The sequence below is a fragment of the Penaeus chinensis genome, chromosome 34 (genome assembly GCF_019202785.1).
Source record: "Penaeus chinensis breed Huanghai No. 1 chromosome 34, ASM1920278v2, whole genome shotgun sequence".
NCBI classification, from domain to species: Eukaryota; Metazoa; Arthropoda; class Malacostraca; order Decapoda; family Penaeidae; genus Penaeus; species Penaeus chinensis.
The window spans coordinates 30308218-30325717 of NC_061852.1; the positions used below are offsets into that span (position 1 = coordinate 30308218).

At 45.6% G+C, this 17500-nt stretch overlaps 2 protein-coding genes across 6 annotated transcripts in view; one reads left to right on the forward strand and one right to left on the reverse strand.

The window, feature by feature from the left end:
• The window catches only part of LOC125043754 (sodium- and chloride-dependent neutral and basic amino acid transporter B(0+)-like), an 11543-nt gene extending 6077 nt beyond the window's left edge, over positions 1 to 5466 (forward strand). For 3 of the 5 annotated variants that reach the window (XM_047640019.1, XM_047640021.1, XM_047640022.1), the window contains exons 8-12: positions 92 to 314; positions 554 to 782; positions 3869 to 3981; positions 4389 to 4526; positions 5170 to 5466. In XM_047640019.1, the coding sequence (XP_047495975.1) occupies positions 92 to 314; positions 554 to 782; positions 3869 to 3981; positions 4389 to 4526; positions 5170 to 5298 (832 nt within the window). In that variant the 3' untranslated portion in view covers positions 5299 to 5466. Of the gene's footprint in view, positions 1 to 91; positions 315 to 553; positions 783 to 3459; positions 3669 to 3868; positions 3982 to 4388; positions 4527 to 5169 lie in introns of all 5 variants that reach the window. The other 2 variants (XR_007116434.1, XM_047640020.1) reach the window with 2 other exon arrangements.
• An 8420-nt stretch (positions 5467 to 13886) lies between these two features.
• Positions 13887 to 17500, reverse strand: part of LOC125043576 (putative elongator complex protein 1) — a 9502-nt gene continuing 5888 nt past the window's right edge. The window contains exon 4 of the mRNA XM_047639785.1: positions 13887 to 17500. This exon is cut by the window's right edge and continues 417 nt beyond it. Coding sequence (XP_047495741.1) covers positions 14132 to 17500 — 3369 coding nt within the window. The 3' untranslated portion in view covers positions 13887 to 14131.

Sequence of the window (17500 nt, forward strand, 5' to 3'; positions counted from 1 at the left end):
ATTTACTTAAGAGTCTCCGTCGTCCGATGAAACCGTCTAGATGTTCTGTTACTAATCTTCCCTTCTCCTGCCGTCGCCTTCTCTCCTGCAGGGACGCCGTCCTCCTCGTGCTGTTGGACACGGCCACCTCGATCCTGTGCACCCTCGTGATGTTCAGCTCGCTGGCCTCCATCGGGGAAGACCTCCCCACGGAGGAGCAGGAGCTCACGCAGCTGTTGTTCGTCGTGTTCCCGGCGCTGCTCTCCAAGATCAACACAATCCCGTGGCCTACCATCGTGTTCTGCATGATCTTCTCCTTCGGATTCAACAGCCAGGTGTGTGTGTGTGTGTGTGTGGGTGTGGGTGTGGCTGTGTGTACGTCTCTATAAATAAATAAATAAATAAATAAATAAATATGTGTATATATGTATGTATGTATATATGTATATGAATGTACGCATAAATATATGAACAAATCCTAATGCAAGCCGTGGAGCATCAGCCCGCCAGGCACTCCGCTTCCCGGCCGCGGGCCGCCGTATCCTGACGCCTCTCCCTCTCCCCTCCCCTCCAGTTCGTCATGGTGGAGACCATCACCACCGCCCTCTTCGACCAATTCCACGTGCTGCGGCACTGGCACGTGCCCGTGGTGGTGGGTACGTGCTCGGCGCTCTTCCTGCTGGGGATCCCCTTGTGCATGCGCGGCGGCATTAAATTCTTCCAGTTCCTCGACAAGAACATCACTGCCCACTCCTTCCTGTTCCTCGGCTTGTTGGAGGTCATCGTCGCCAGCTACGTCTACGGTACGGCGTGGTTGAAGGCGCGGGCGGGAGAGAGAGACAGAGAGAGAGAGAGAGAGAGAGAGAGAGAGGAGAGAGAGAGAGAGAGAGAGAGGAGAGAGAGAGAGAGAGAGAGAGAGAGAGGAGAGAGAGAGAGAGAGAGAGGAGAGAGAGAGAGAGAGGAGAGAGAGAGAGAGAGAGAGAGAGAGAGAGAGAGAGGAGAGAGAGAGAGAGAGAGAGAGAGAGAGAGAGAGAGAGAGAGAGAGAGAGAGAGAGAGAGAGAGAGAGAGAGAGAGAGAGAGAGAGAGAGAGAGAGAGAGAGAGAGAGAGAGAGAGAGAGAGAGAGAGAGAGAGAGAGAGAGAGAGAGAGAGAGAGAGAGAGAGAGAGAGAGAGAGAGAGAGAGAGAGAGAGAGAGGAGAGAGAGAGAGAGAGAGAGAGAGAGAGAGAGAGAGAGGAGAGAGAGAGAGAGAGAGAGAGAGAGAGAGAGAGAGAGAGAGAGGAGAGAGAGAGAGAGAGAGAGAGAGGAGAGAGAGAGAGAGGAGAGAGAGAGAGAGAGAGAGAGAGAGAGAGAGAGAGAGAGAGGAGAGAGAGAGAGAGAGAGAGGAGAGAGAGAGAGAGAGAGAGAGAGAGAGAGAGAGAGAGAGAGAGAGAGAGAGAGAGAGAGAGAGAGAGAGAGAGAGAGAGAGAGAGAGAGAGAGAGAGAGAGAGAGAGAGAGAGAGAGAGAGAGAGAGAGAGAGAGAGAGAGAGAGAGAGAGAGAGAGGAGAGAGAGAGAGAGAGAGAGAGGAGAGAGAGAGAGAGAGAGAGAGAGAGAGGAGAGAGAGAGAGAGAGAGAGAGAGAGAGGAGAGAGAGAGAGAGAGAGAGAGAGAGGAGAGAGAGAGAGAGAGAGAGAGAGAGAGAGAGAGAGAGAGAGAGAGAGAGAGAGAGAGAGAGAGGAGAGAGAGAGAGAGAGAGAGAGAGAGAGAGAGAGAGGAGAGAGAGAGAGAGAGAGAGAGAGAGAGAGAGAGAGAGAGAGAGAGAGAGAGAGAGAGAGAGAGAGAGAGAGAGAGAGAGAGAGAGAGAGAGAGAGAGAGAGAGAGAGAGAGAGAGAGAGGAGAGAGAGAGAGAGAGAGAGAGGAGAGAGAGAGAGAGAGAGAGAGAGAGAGAGAGAGAGAGAGAGAGAGAGAGAGGAGAGAGAGAGAGAGAGAGAGAGAGAGAGAGAGAGGAGAGAGAGAGAGAGAGAGAGGAGAGAGAGAGAGAGGAGAGAGAGAGAGAGGAGAGAGAGAGAGAGAGAGAGGAGAGAGAGAGAGAGAGAGAGAGAGAGAGAGAGAGAGAGAGAGAGAGAGAGAGAGAGAGAGAGAGGAGAGAGAGAGAGAGAGAGAGAGAGAGAGAGAGAGAGAGAGAGAGAGAGAGGAGAGAGAGAGAGAGAGAGAGAGAGAGAGAGAGAGGAGAGAGAGAGAGAGAGAGAGAGAGAGAGAGAGAGAGAGAGAGAGAGAGAGAGAGAGAGAGAGAGAGAGAGAGAGAGAGAGAGAGAGAGAGAGAGAGAGAGAGAGAGAGAGAGAGAGAGGAGAGAGAGAGAGAGAGAGAGAGAGAGAGAGAGAGAGAGAGAGAGAGGAGAGAGAGAGAGAGAGAGAGAGAGAGAGAGAGAGAGAGAGAGAGAGAGAGAGAGAGAGAGAGAGAGAGAGAGAGAGAGAGAGAGGAGAGAGAGAGAGAGAGAGAGAGAGAGAGGAGAGAGAGAGAGAGAGAGAGAGAGAGAGAGAGAGAGAGAGAGAGAGAGAGAGAGAGAGAGAGAGAGAGAGAGAGAGAGAGAGAGAGAGAGAGAGAGAGAGAGAGAGAGAGAGAGAGAGAGAGAGAGAGAGAGAGAGAGAGAGAGAGAGAGAGAGGAGAGAGAGAGAGAGAGAGAGAGAGAGAGAGAGAGAGAGAGAGAGAGAGAGAGAGAGAGAGAGAGAGAGAGGAGAGAGAGAGAGAGAGAGAGAGAGAGAGAGAGAGAGAGAGAGAGAGAGAGAGGAGAGAGAGAGAGAGAGAGAGAGAGAGAGAGAGAGAGAGAGAGAGAGAGAGAGAGAGAGAGAGAGAGAGAGAGAGAGAGAGAGAGAGAGAGGAGAGAGAGAGAGAGAGAGGAGAGAGAGAGAGAGAGAGAGAGGAGAGAGAGAGAGAGAGAGGAGAGAGAGAGAGAGAGAGAGGAGAGAGAGAGAGAGAGAGAGAGAGAGAGAGAGAGAGAGGAGAGAGAGAGAGAGAGAGAGAGAGAGAGAGAGAGAGAGAGAGGAGAGAGAGAGAGAGAGAGAGAGAGAGAGAGAGAGGAGAGAGAGAGAGAGAGAGAGAGAGAGAGGAGAGAGAGAGAGAGAGAGAGAGAGAGAGAGGAGAGAGAGAGAGAGAGAGAGAGAGAGAGAGAGGAGAGAGAGAGAGAGAGAGAGAGAGAGAGAGAGGAGAGAGAGAGAGAGAGAGAGAGAGAGAGAGAGAGAGAGAGAGAGAGAGAGAGAGAGAGAGAGAGAGAGAGAGAGAGAGGAGAGAGAGAGAGAGAGAGAGAGAGAGAGAGAGAGAGAGAGAGAGAGAGAGAGAGAGAGAGAGAGAGAGAGAGAGAGAGAGAGAGAGAGAGAGAGAGAGAGAGAGAGGAGAGAGAGAGAGAGAGAGAGAGAGAGAGAGAGAGAGAGAGAGACGGTGGAGACCATCACCACCGCCCTCTTCGACCAATTCCACGTGCTGCGGCACTGGCACGTGCCCGTGGTGGTGGGTACGTGCTCGGCGCTCTTCCTGCTGGGGATCCCCTTGTGCATGCGCGGCGGCATTAAATTCTTCCAGTTCCTCGACAAGAACATCACTGCCCACTCCTTCCTGTTCCTCGGCTTGTTGGAGGTCATCGTCGCCAGCTACGTCTACGGTACGGCGTGGTTGAAGGCGCGGGCGGAGGGGCAGGCCAGGGCGCCCGCACACCTGTCAGTGCTCACGGTTATTCACACACACACACACACACACACACACACACACACACACACACACACACACACACACACACACACACACACACACACACACACATTTACATCTGCATGATATGTGAAGGAAAACAGTTGTCACTTCAGATTTTATTCGCAATTTATACTCGTCATCGCCTCATGGCCTCCTTCCCTTCCAGGATTAAACAACCTCATGGACCTCATAAGAAACCGCATGAAGGTGTCTGTGTGCGCGCCCTTCTACTGGTACTTCAGGCTCATGTACTTGGTCGTCACGCCGCTCTTCATGCTGGTATGTGCGCCATATCCATGCATACATACTTACATATATACACATATACATATATACATATATATGTTTGTGTGTGTGTGTGTTTCAGAACTGTTGTTTAGAAACCTTAGAAAACATTATTTATGATTCTTTAGAAAATAGTTTAGATACCCTTAGAAACCGCTAATTAGGAACCCCTTACGGACCATTATATTTTTCAGACCTCAAATTATATACCTTTAGAAACCATACTTTAGAAATTTTTGGAAACCACGCTGTAGAATGCTTTAGAAACCACACTCTAAATTCATTTAGAAACGCCGATTGGAATTCTTTAGAAAGCACGCTGTGACCCTCCTTTAGAAACCACACTTTAGAAACCGCCGAACAGTCCCTTCGCAAGAGCCTCACCGACCCGCCCTCCGCAGGTGTGTCTCATCTACTCCTGGTATGATCGAGTCGGAAACGACGATCCCTGGGAGGTCTTTGGCATCATGGTGGCCCTCTACCCCTTCGTCATCGTCGCCGCCGGGGTCGTCTACGCGGTCGTCAAGAACTGGAACAAGGTGAGCTCGCGTGGGCGGGGGGGCCGCAGAGGTTGGGTGGCTGGGGGGCATATGGGGGAGGGAGGAAGAAGGGGAGGGGATGGCAGTGGACATGGGAGATGAGGGGGTGGAGAGGGAGAGGGAGAGGGAGAAAGAAGGAGATGGAGAGGGAGAGGGAGAGGGAGAAAGAGGGAGATGGAGAGGGAGAGGGAGAAAGAGGGAGATGGAGCGGGAGAGGGGGAAAGAGGGAGAGGGAGAGGGAGAGGGAGAAAGAAGAAGATGGAGAGGGAGAGGGAGAAAGAGGGAGAAGGAGAGGGAGAGGGAGAAAGAGGGAGAGGGAGAGGGAGAGGGAAAGGGAAAGGGAGAGGAATGGGAGAGAGAGGGAGAGAGAGACAGAGAGAGAGAGAGAGAGAGAGAAGAGGAGAGGAGAGAGAGAGAGAGAGAGAGAGAGGAGAGAGAGAGAGAGAGAGAGAGAGAGAGAGAGAGAGAGAGGGAAAGGGAAAAGGAGAAGAATGGGAGAGGGAGAGAGGGAAAGGGAGAGGGAGAGGGAAGGGAAAGGGAGAGGAGGCGGAGGGAGAAGGAGAGGGAAGGGTACAGAGGAGAGGCGCGAGAAACATCCCTGGCATATACGGAGCCCCTGCTAATGCCTCACACATGTCCTCAGGGACTGGCGAGCCTTCTGGTGGCGACGAAGGACTTCTGCCCCGAGTACGAGCGTCGAGAGCGAGCCGCCGGCCCGCAGACTTTCGAGCTCCAGGTCCCCACGACGCCGCAGCTGCCTCTCGGCGGCTGAAGAAGGCCCGGCGGGACAGAGGGCAGGATTGGAGACAAGCCGCCCGCACGCACGCACACACACGCACACACACGCACACACACGCACACACACGCACACACGCACACACACACACACACACACACACACACACACACACACACACACACACACACACACACACACACACACACACACACACACACATACGAACATATACACCCGCGTGCACATGTATGTGTGTGTGCGCATGTATACATACTGTATATACACAAGCACTACAGTGGTGACATCTATGTACACATATTTATTTAATTTTGTTATGTATGTTTGCATACATGCATGTACACTCAGCAAATGTAATATACTCATATTTCTTTTTCAATATGTGATCTACATAATAGGCACTGGCTTTGGTCAAGTTATTATAAGTACGTCAAAATACGAGACGAGAGATCAAAACCTGAAACTGATTTGATAAGTGCTTTGATAAGTAATTATTTATCAGTTATTGATTTTTTTACCGCGTCAACATCTAAGGTCATTAGTGGCGTATTCAATTATATCATTGTATCTAAAATTATTAAAACTTGAAGCTTTAAAAATACTATTTATATTTCATAAAATATATTACTTTCTATTAGGAACTTTAAAAGATTATGAACAGAATCATAACCTCTAAAAATATTTCTTAAAGTGAATGGTCTGTGTGAATATCTATTCATAGATATTTGCATATCGCCATAGATGTCACAGCTTTCTATAATGCTGGCCACGTTCATTGGTTCCTGGCACCTTTGGCACATAGCACGGGGGGGAAGCGGACATTAGCCTTCTGTGTGTTGTTCTTGAGGGCCCTATTCTCGTTCTTGTTAGCACTGCTTTTCTGTCCACGTTGGAACTTGCGATCCAGAAACCAAGATCTTCTTTAATAGTTCCCAGCTTATTAGAGGATGTATTTTTCCATTGGTTTTCCACTTCTGTGTTACTGTTTCTTTGATCTGGGACTTCAGGTCTGAGTGTGGGAGAGGGAAATCAAAATCAGTGGGAAGGGAAGCAGCAGCTTTGGCCTTTTTATCTGCTAGTTAGTTTCCAGCACAGAATTACCATTTTCCGTGATCACACCAGTATTAGCCAGTTCTTGATTTATCTTATTAATGGGTGGGAAGAGTTTAAACTTTCAACAGCTTGTAATGAGCTGCGAGAGTCAGAGTGTATCCACAAACTGGCGATTTTCATTGTTTCTTATCATTCTGACTGTAAATAGGATGGCATATAATTCTGCAGTAAATATCGATGTTGTTGGAGGGAGACTTCCCATACTTTCTCCTCGTTTACTAATGGCGGCATATCCTACTCCAATTTCGGATTTCGAGGCATCTTTGTATATTTTTGTTGAGGTTCTATATTTATAGAAGTGTTCTAGAAACTTCTGCATTATTTTTAAGGTCAGTATTTCTTTTCTTTTCTATTGCCATAAAATCCACCTTTACCTCATTGTTCTATGGAGGGATTTGAGGGTTGCCAACTGGTACGACCCTACTTAGATTTAAGTTGAGGTGCGTTATAAGATTTCTCATTCTCTCACCAAAAGACTGTGTGTCTGCCCTAGAATCAAACACTGCTTTTTTGTAGGAAATTCAAGGTTTCTCTGAGGTTTATTATGATAGATTAGATTCATGTAGCTACGGTGAAAGTCTAAGGGTGGTTCCTATCTGCGTATAAGGCTTATCCTGGCTATGAACGAAACGCACCTGTACATATTCTCAGTGCTTCACTAGGGATAGAGCTGAGTAGCTGGAGAACACTCCACATCCATTGCGAAGCTTCCTTCTTATCAGTGCTCGATAAAGTCTAAGAAGTGTTGCATGGCCCGCACCCGGTGAGAGAGCACACGTATAATAGCTGCTTAATGTGTGGTAGCCATGTTATCCTCGGATCAAATGTCACTCTTAAGAATTTTACTTGGTTGACAAATGTGATCAAGTTCGGTGCTAAGAAAAGGTGAGGATGGAAAATGCTGGTTCATTTATGAAAATGCAAGGAGAAAGTAAACCATGAGATTGTCCACTGTGATACCTGGTTTATTGCAGTCTGTAGGCACGTTTGTGCATCCAGTATGCTACCTCGGGAGAATGCAATGGAAAGTCATCCACTGCATGAGACATCTCTCGGTACAGTAATTTATGGCAATTGCAAAGAGCGTTACACTTAGGACGCTTTTATGGGACTCCTTCCTTCTGACGTTCTTGGTTTGAGAGACGGTCTCCTGTCCGTATTATATTACTTAAGAAATTCTTGAAGAAGATGGGGAGGGCTCCTCTTCATGTAACTTCATAATTATGCCATGCTTTCATGTTGAGGTTGTGTTTTGGCTTGAAGGCATTCCATATGGCTATTTCCAATCTAACAAGGGCATCTTTTGAAAGTCAAACTGAAATTGCGAGAGTACTTGCTCGCTTTCTAAATACCGTAGCGAGGGAAAATTCACCAACTTCTCCAATAATTTACAGCTTGTCAGAGATAGGTCTGCAGTTTTCTGGTTTGGTTGGGTCTTCTCCAGGTCTTATCATTGCTTCTTTCCATGAAATTGGCATTTTCCCTTCCTGAGATATTCTGTTAAAAGAGTTTTGGCGGGAATTCTACCAACCATCTGATAGGTGTAATATCATTTGATATGATAAATTATCATTACCCGGGGCAGTCTTGTGACAAAGTCTAAGGGCATTTACCATTTCCTTCCTAGAGAATGGTGCATTATATGGCAATTTCACCAAATGGGTTTCAAATGTTCCGTCTTGAGACTGGCAACATTATCCTTATTATATACGAGCGAGTCGTCAATCTTCAGGATGGGTAATGATCTTGGCATGCATTTCCCAGCATTCCTATGAATCTTGTTCCAGACTAATGATAGTGACGTGAATGCATTGATGGATGATACGTATTGCATCCACGATGTTCATCTGGCCTCTTTCAGCAACCGTCTCGATTTTGCTCGCATTTTATTATAAGTCATATCACTTGGACGTCGTTTTAGTTGTTTAAGTGTAGTTTTCCTTGCTCTCACTGCTTCTTGGCATCCTTCTGTCCACCATGGCACTGGGGGTCGACGAGAGTGACGTGTACTTCGGGGAATTGCTGATTCTGCTACCAAAAAACTTTACCTGGGGGCTTTGACCCCAAACCCCACCCTATCGCTATGTTTTGTATACGCCACTAATGACCTTAGATGTTGACGCGGCAGAAAAAATTGAGTAGATAAAATAATGCTCCCTGTATAAGGTAGACTCATTTTGGTTGGAGTCATTAGAAGTAAGACTTTGCCACAGTTGCTTACAGTACAAACGTGGACTGTTATATTATGTTTATAGTATTGCCAGTATTATAATTATATACATTTTTATAACAAAAACCTTTATTGTTTTGTGTATTATTCGCCGACATTAAAAAACTTGCGTGTAAAGATATAGAGCAGTAGACAGAGTCAAACTGCTTTCAGAGCTGATTCGTAGCAGCTTATACACTTTTACTTTGGCAGAATATCTGCCGATGGTCATTAATGAGAGAGAGAGATGGTGGTTAATGATTAAACGCAAAAAAATAAATGTGCTAGATATCTAAGGTCACGTAGCAATATAGGAAGGTAGAGTAAAGGGTAGTGAAAGGTGGCTGAGTTTGTAGTTAGTTGCCATACATCAACAATCTAGAGTAATATTGGAAAGGTTAAAGATGGGCAAAGGAGTTGATGAGTGAATGGATTAAGGTAGAATCAGGTAAGGCAGATTAGATCAAGTGAAGGATATTCATGCGCCTGAGGAAGGAGAACAGGTCATTAAAGCAGAAAGAAAGTGTGGGATTCTGTTAAGATGTCTGATAGCTTGGGAGATTGGAGAAGGGAGGACCGGTGGGGGAGAGCAGAGGTACGGGCTGCATCAAAGCATGGGCAGGACAATAGAATGTGTGTAACTGAAAGAGGGACATTGCATAGGGAACATAGGGGTGAATCAGAACGTAACATCAGATAGGAGTGTGTAGACAGATGTGGCCGATACGTAAGCGGGCGAGAGACGTCTCCCAACGTGTGTTCTGATGAAATGGAACTGACAAGTGGGGGTAATAATCCGTGGCTGGAATACGCGAGAAACGCGGTTGTAATGTGGACATGGCGGCAGAGCGTGCTAGAGTATCTGCCGGGGATTCCAACATGGCTGAGCACCCAGTAAAATCTGATTATTTTATGGTGTGTGGACAGGTAGAACAACCAGTTCTGGATCTTACAGACAAGGAGATTGGTCGAGTGCATAGACTTTATGAGAACCAAGAGTTACAGGAGTCAGGAAAAATGGTGAAAGAGCAAGAAGTGAGTATATGTGTTTTAAAGCAAAAAGGAGTGCATAAAGTTCTGAAGTTAGGACACTGGATTCAGGAGGGAGGGTGTATTTGAAAGTACGATTGGGAAGGTTCCTGCGAAACCAGCACCGGAGGTGGATTTGGAGCCATCAGGTAAGCATGAATACTGGAGGAATGAATGGAGACAGGGTGAGAAGGACAGAAGGGGGGATTTCTGATTCTGGTGGGTCAGGGAAAACAGAGGAGCAAATACGGGGGTAAGGTATAATCTATGGAGGAACGGAATGGACAGAAAACGGATGAGGTCAGAGATGGGGAAAAAGGGGAATGAGAGAGGAGGGTATCCATGCGAATGGAGAAAAGAATAGGTAAATGTGGAGAAGAGGCAAAGGTAGGAAGTAGGGATCGTGGGATATTTAGTTTGGTGTGGGAAAGCTGGTGGAATCGAGCATAGCATCGGAGAGAGAGAAGAGTACGACATCGAGAGAGAGACGGCATCCCTGATTCAGTGTACAGGCTTTCAACTGGAGAGGAACGGAAGACACCAAGGGTTAAGCGAAGACCACAGTGGTGGATTGCATCAAAATGAGTAAGAAGGGAGGTTGAAGCAGAAGAGTAGATATGGCATCCATAATCGAGAGTGGAGAGGATCAAGGTAACATGAAGATGAAGGAGAGTTTTGCGATCTGAGCCCCAGGATATATGGGAAAGAGTCTGTAACATTCGTAGACGGCGGCGAGCTTTTTCTTTATTGTAAAAGATATGGTCTTGCCAGGACCATTTGGAGTCAAAAATAACACCAAGGAATTTGCCAGAAGAACAGTATTCGAGTGGAGCGCCATATAAGGAGAGTGGAAGCTAGGGACCTACATGTGTGCGAGATAAAAGGATGGAGAGAAATTTGGAGGTTAGTGGCCCAGGAGGATACTGATGATATTGCAGACTTAAGGAATTGGCGGAGATTTGGTATGGATGTGCCAGAGGCATAGATGGTTGAATCATCAACATATAGTGATGACCGGGCCCCTGGTGATAGAGCTGATACAATATCACTAGCAGCAAGAAGGATTAAGTGGTGTTGAGCATACTGCCTTGCGTCCCGTCTCGTCTTCGAACTGAGGAGAGGACGAGGATGTGGAAGAGGCAATTTTGACCTGGAAAGTTCGTTTGGAGAGGAAAGACTTTATAAAGACACCCATGTTTCAACGTATGCTTAGGGAGGATAATTGCAAGAGAATATGGTACCGCCATGTGGTAACATATGCTTTTTCTAGGTCAAAGTACGTGGCTAATAATGAGACTTGGCGTGCAAATGCAGGTGTAACATGTCTCGAAATGAGCAAAGGGGTCAGCTGTACTTCGGGCATGGCGGACACCAAACTGGGAAGGAGAGAGACGATTGTGAGATTGAAGATACCACACTGAGCAGAAGTTAACCATTCGCTTTAGTAGTTTACACAAGCAGCTACTTAGAGCGATGGGACGGTGACCTGATTTATTGGGTTTCAAGAAGGGGAGGATAAGAGCTTCTCGCCAATGAGAAGGAAAGTTTCCTGTCGTCCATATGTTGTTGAAAATATTTAATAGATTAGAGAGGAAGATGGAAGGTGTCGGAGCACACGGGAGTGAATATCGTAGGGCCTTCATGGGTGATGCAGCACGACTGTATGGCAGCACTGAGTTCAGAGGAAGAAAATTGAGCATTATAGTACTCAGTGGAGGATAGGGTGAAGGTAATGGGGGTGCGTTCCTGTTCTAAGCGAAGCGCTTTGGTGTAATCAGAATTCCACCATGGAACACATTTGGAGGTCTAAGGTCTTGAGGTTCGAGGAATGACTGTATAGGTAGCTCTCAGGACTGTAACTGTGAAACATGTATCATTTCTGAACTGGACGAGAAGGGGAATGGAGGGGAAGGAATAGTAGACAGTGAAGTGTAAGTATGCCAGTTGGCTCTACCAAACCACCAGCGTGTGGGATTAGGAAGTGGTACATATGAAGTAGGAGAAAGGAGGACTGGAAAGTGGTCACTATAGGGAGTGATCTAGAACTGACCAATGGAAATCTAAATAGAGAGACGGGGAGCATAGAGAGAGTCAAGGCATGAAAAAGATTGCGTGAGCATGTCAGAGTGTGTAGGGCGATCTGAATTATGAGTACTAAGGTCAGTTGTGGAGAAGAAGCGTTCTAGGGATCGGCCACGGGAGGTAGTAATAGAATTACCCCAAAAAGTGTGGCGGCAGTTGAAATCACCAACTACGAGGAAAGGTGGCTGGAGTTGGGAAATTTGAGTTTCAAAGGCAACAAAGTCAATGGGGTGGGAAGGGGAGAAGTAGACTTAAATAACTATGGTCCAGCGACAAAAAAAGATGTAACTGTGCAAGGGACAGTAGTTGAAAAGGAGGTATGACATCAGGTGTTTTCTGATGGATAAGTATAGACGATGCATAAAGAGGGTGTGGGAACTGGAATAGGAAGACGTGTAAGAAAAGTCTCTTGGAGACAGATAATAGATGGGTTATAAGAAGAAAGGATATGACGAAGGTCAGGTCTGTGAGAACGGAAACTGCTAATATTCCAATGTAGGAGAGCTATTGCTAAGTTGATCTACGAAAGATAACAGTTAGTGTGTTTAGGGAGAATTTGAAGGGGAAGGAGCTAGGGGGTAAGACAAGGAATGAGAGGGGGTGTAGTGTCAGGAGGGGTATCAGGAGGTGGAGGACCTGGGGAAGGGCATACTTGTGACATACGGGACTCACGTGTGTATCCAGGAGGGAGTGAAAGGGATAGGGGGGATGGAGGGAGGGAGTTGGAGCTAGGGAGAGTGGGTTGTGTTGAGAGGGAGTAGGAGGAAGGGGTGTAGTGGGAATTATGAGCAGGAGGGTGGATATCGGCAGTCACTTTAAGTGTGGAGGGAGCGAGAGTTGTTGAATATGAGGGTGGATGAGGGGTTCCGATGTCAGTTTGGAACTTGAGTAGATAGTTTTGTGATAAAGGTTTTCTTATGAGGAGGGAAGAGGAGACTGGTGTTTGAGGAGTAGAGGCAAAGGTAGGTGGAGGTGAGTGTGTGGTACAAGAAGGGGTGTAACATTTAGTCTGTCTGCTGCAGGCAGTGCGAGGAGGGAGAGGGGAAGTTGTTGGGGCTACAGTAGAGATTGGCGTGTCTGGATTTAGGATGGCAAAAGAATTTGACTGGGAAAGGTAGGAGGTAGAAGAGGGGAAGTAAGATGGAGGAGGGATAGGTTTAGGGGTGGGTGTAGGAACTTGGGAGGTAGGGGGGAGGGGCAAAGCAAGCAACATTACTGAAGTATGAGAGAAATCTTGTCGACGTGCTTCCTGTCTGGCTTCACGTAGAGTGAGACCAAGTCTGAATCTGAGAGTTGCTATCTCAGACTCAAATTTGTAGGTGGGGCAGCCCCTATAAAATACATTATGGGAGCCGCCACAGTTTGCACATGTGCGTGACTGTGCAGAGCAGTCTGATCGAGTATGGCCAGGTTGGGCACATAGCGGGCATCTGGCTGTGGAACGGCAGTGTTTGGCAGGATGTCCTACATGCCAACAATTTTGGCACTGACGAGGAGGAGGTTGGTATGGTCGGACAGGGAGGGATTCTCCACAGATGTAAAATTAAAGGGAAGGTCATGTCTACAGAAAGTAATTTTGGTAATGTTAGTTGGGTTCTTACGATGACCTCTGGGAGGAATGGAGCCGCACTGTACTGATATCTGCTTCATAGTCCGTGAGACAGGTGAGTAAGTCTCCTCCGCAGTCTGACCATTTTTTGTTATAAATAGGGCAATTTGCTAGGTAGATAGAGACAGTTCCAGTACAAGTATTGAGGGTTGGATGATGTTCTGCAGGAATGGGGTTGCCAGAGAGATCAGTTAGAGTTGATAATGCTATAGCTTGGTTTTAAAATGTAACTGTGACGAGACGAGAACTATCGGGTTGGCTTTGGAATGAGACATTGCTGGAAGAGAAGAGTGTTGCCAGAGTAAGGAACTATACCCCATTTGGCTGGGCTAAATAGAGTAAGATATTTGTAGAGATGGGGTGGTAGAAGGACGGGGATGTGCAGAAGAGGGAGTAGTGTTGAGGGAGGTAGTATTATGGAGAGGTGGACGAGGCTGTAAAGTAGTAATTTGGAGGAGAGAGAGAGGGATTGTTTTTCATATTTTTTGCTGTTTACTTTCATTTCTAGATTTATAATGGTCATCTCAATTGTTCAAGGTTCACTGAAATTATACACAAAAATAATTCTTAGAAATAATCTTCTCATATATTTGCATTGATTTACAACAAAAGTTATTCTTTACTTGTGCCTCTTCTTAAACTTGCCTTATCTTAGAGAACACGATTTTTTATTCTGACACAAAATATACACAAAATCTGATTCAGATGTGAAGGAAAATGTTATCTCTTTGATAATCAAATATAAAAGGAATACAAAAAGTTTTTTGTCCCCCTTTATCGGTCTTAATGAAGCAAAATGGTTCTGATCACTTCTGCTTCAACAGATGCAAAGCCCAATTCTTAGGCCTCGTTACGGGTGGAGGATGGCGATGACACGGCTCAAGCTCTTTCATTCTTTGTGTTGCAAATGGAATGTGCCTTGGGTCATTTCTCTCAAACAAGTTCACTGCTCCATTAGTTGTAAGGTGAGGGCCGAACAGTGGTTCATCTTCATCAGCCTGCACATCTGGAGGCCAAATTTTTTTCTTGTTTTTGTCAATGAGATCCAGCAAAGCAGAGAATTTGGTTTGCAACTCTGCGGCCTTAAGATCCATGCCAAATGTAACGAGAATTGTCGCCAGAGCAGTTACTGAGGTAGTCATTTGGTCTGCTGTAGTTATGGTTTCATGCAAAGCCACAACAAGCCCAAGGTCTTCATAAGCACTACCTTCCTTGGTGCTATATTTCTTGCGCTCCAGTTTCTTTCTGTTCTTACTAGAACGAAAGGTCTTCCCTGACGCAGACGAACCAGTACGAGATCCAACTGTGTGGCTGTGAGTGTATGAGATGCCTGTTACTGTGCTTGTATCTGAGTATAGGTCACTATCAAGGTTTGTTTCTCCCCTTCCTTCTAAGATATCAAGGTGCTGTTTTTCTTTCACTTCTCTTGCAATCTCAAGACGAGAGCAGTAGTGAGTGAAGGTGTCCCAAAGTCTATCAAGTTCTTGCAAACAAGTTTCACCCTGTTCTATGCATCCAGGTTTGATATGGGTATCTACAAGATCTGCGCGTCCATATCTATAGGCTACTCTTAGTGCATCTTCCCACTGACTTGCCTTCACCAGGAGATCTACAGCTTCCTCCTCATTTTTCAAATAATCCTCATATATCCAAGCAGCATCAGCATATAGTCTTTTATCTTTCAGGTTCTCAACTAATGCATAGCATAAATCAGTCATTTTCTCCTTGTTGAGCTTCAACTTTGCTCCCACAACCAATACCATCTTCCAGTTTCCTGACAACTTATAAGCATTCATGGCATCTTCCATCCTTTGTGCACGCATATACATCATACCTGCTTCATTATGATGCTGTCTTGACATCAGATAGCTAGCATAATTTTCACATACTGCCTGGTGCATATCATGATTATTTGCAAATATCTGCAAAGCATCCCTATACAGATTTTCAGATACAATGAGGTTCATACATTCTTCCATGTGATCTCTGCCATGACTTATACACTCAAGAGCTTTTCTGAACCTTCGGAGATGTACATTTATCTTGAACTTCATATAATCTTCTTCTAATTTCCTAAGTTCATTTAAAAATGGTAGATATTCCTTGGGGTCCTTCTGTGATTTTTCTGCCACCATCATAACTAAATCAAAGTCATATGTCCCAAGGGCAACATCAAAAAGTTCATTAACATCAGCTATGTACAATAAATGTTTGAGGCCTTCTTCAGCAGAAACTATATACTTGTTATCCTTTGTGTCCTTCAATTCTTGGACCCTCCTAAGAGCAATGTCCATCTGACTCTTGGTCATTTTGACATATGAAGTTAGAATTGGCAGAAGGAACTTTTCCTGGTTTACTTTCATCATTGCTTCCCTTATTGCTGTACATACTGCATCAATCTTGTTGCTCTGAGGATATGGCCTCTTGGTCCGTTGCTCGCTATAATTAAAGGAGTACATAGTATTTGTCACATCAACTTCACCTAAGTTTGCTATGAACAAATCCAGCCAGTGAGCATTGTCAATATTTTGCACAAAGTGAATAGTGTGCTTGAAGAAATCCTCAGGATTGTGATCATATAAAAGATTCAGATCAACACGTTGTTTCCGCATTATGTCAATTGCCTGATGGTAATTGTGTTCATTTAAGAGGCGTTTTATTAGATGGACTGCTAGAGGTCTTGGACTTATAACTTCAAGGTTACCACGTGGCATCTGAAGGACAACTCTCATATCTAGGGGCACTGCTGTGACTAACTGGGAGCCTCTTTCCACTTTACGTGTGCTCACTGCCCAGGAATCCTCAATCTTCCCCTCCAGCAGTTTTTCAAAAGCTTTTTGCATCAAAGGAATTGTAAGAAGTAAGTGATTAGAAGTAGTTACAAGCAAATGACTATTATGAATATGGAAAGAAGTACAGTTAGGAAGAAGTTGCTTGTCTCCCCAATAGAGACGATTTCTACGAGTCAAACCCAAAACAGCAATGTCTGTTCCTTCGTCAACTGGAGATACTGCTAGTTTCTGACACACAGTTGGAAACTGCACTTCACATCCATCTACCTCATATGGTTCTATTTTCTGTAACCCTAGATCAGCTTTTACAAGAGCTCCAGAAGTTAACTGTAAGACCAACATGGATCCATCTGGAGCAGAGGCAGCACTTAGAACTGTGTCCTCTAGAGGTAAAACCGTCCTCACAATTGTTCTGCCTGCTTCAGACCCTAGTGACTGTAAATCAATTACAGCCATAAAACTGTTCTCTTCTTTATAAAAAGCTATCATAGTATTTTTGGATACCCATAGCCAATTATAGAGCAAAATGGACTCTTTGGGCTTTGGCTCAGTTTCCCATTCTATCTGATGCTGAGCAAATACTCTGTGAACTTTTACTTTGATAGTAAACCCATTACCTCCTGCTCCAGTAACTTGTACCCCACAACCTTGATCATCTAAGTTTTCATCACTGGCATGAGCCTGCGTCAGAAAAGTGAGGATGCCTGACCCATGAACAACACACAAGTTGTTACTGTTACAACCTGGAGGGTCAAAAGCTTCAAGGAAACCTGAATCCTCAACACACAGGGAGCTGTCTGGCGATGCCTCACATTTCCTGATAACTGATGGGGCAAACATCACTGTCTGGATACAGTCCTGGAAAGTGATCATATATGCAGACATCGGTGGTGGTACTACAGCTTGCCTAAATGGGGTTATTTTCAATTTGGTTCCATCAATCACTCCAACTTGGGCCAGATCCGAGACACCTTGTCCTTGAGATATATCGGTGTGAAAAGTCCAGCTGTAGTAATAATAGTGAGTAGCAGTTAGGAGGTATAGTATGAGAGGAGCCTCATTATCCCAACAAATGTGACAAATTCTCTCATTATATCTGAGCTCTTGTTTCAAATACCAGTGGTAATTTCCTGTTGTCCAAAGCTGGATAATGCTGGATGTTACTGCATTGTCTTCAAGACTCTCTAGCCAGACTAACAACACAGTGGAATCTTGGTTCCACATGACTTCCTTTACGAGCACTTTCGATGGCTTGAATGGCAGAGAAAATTCCCCATGTCGGAGACCATTTTTCTCAAAAAACACAATATCGTGTTTATTTGGGAACCTCTGTGAAGATGCAATTAAGCTACCTGATGGCTTCCAGGACAGTGATTGTTCAAG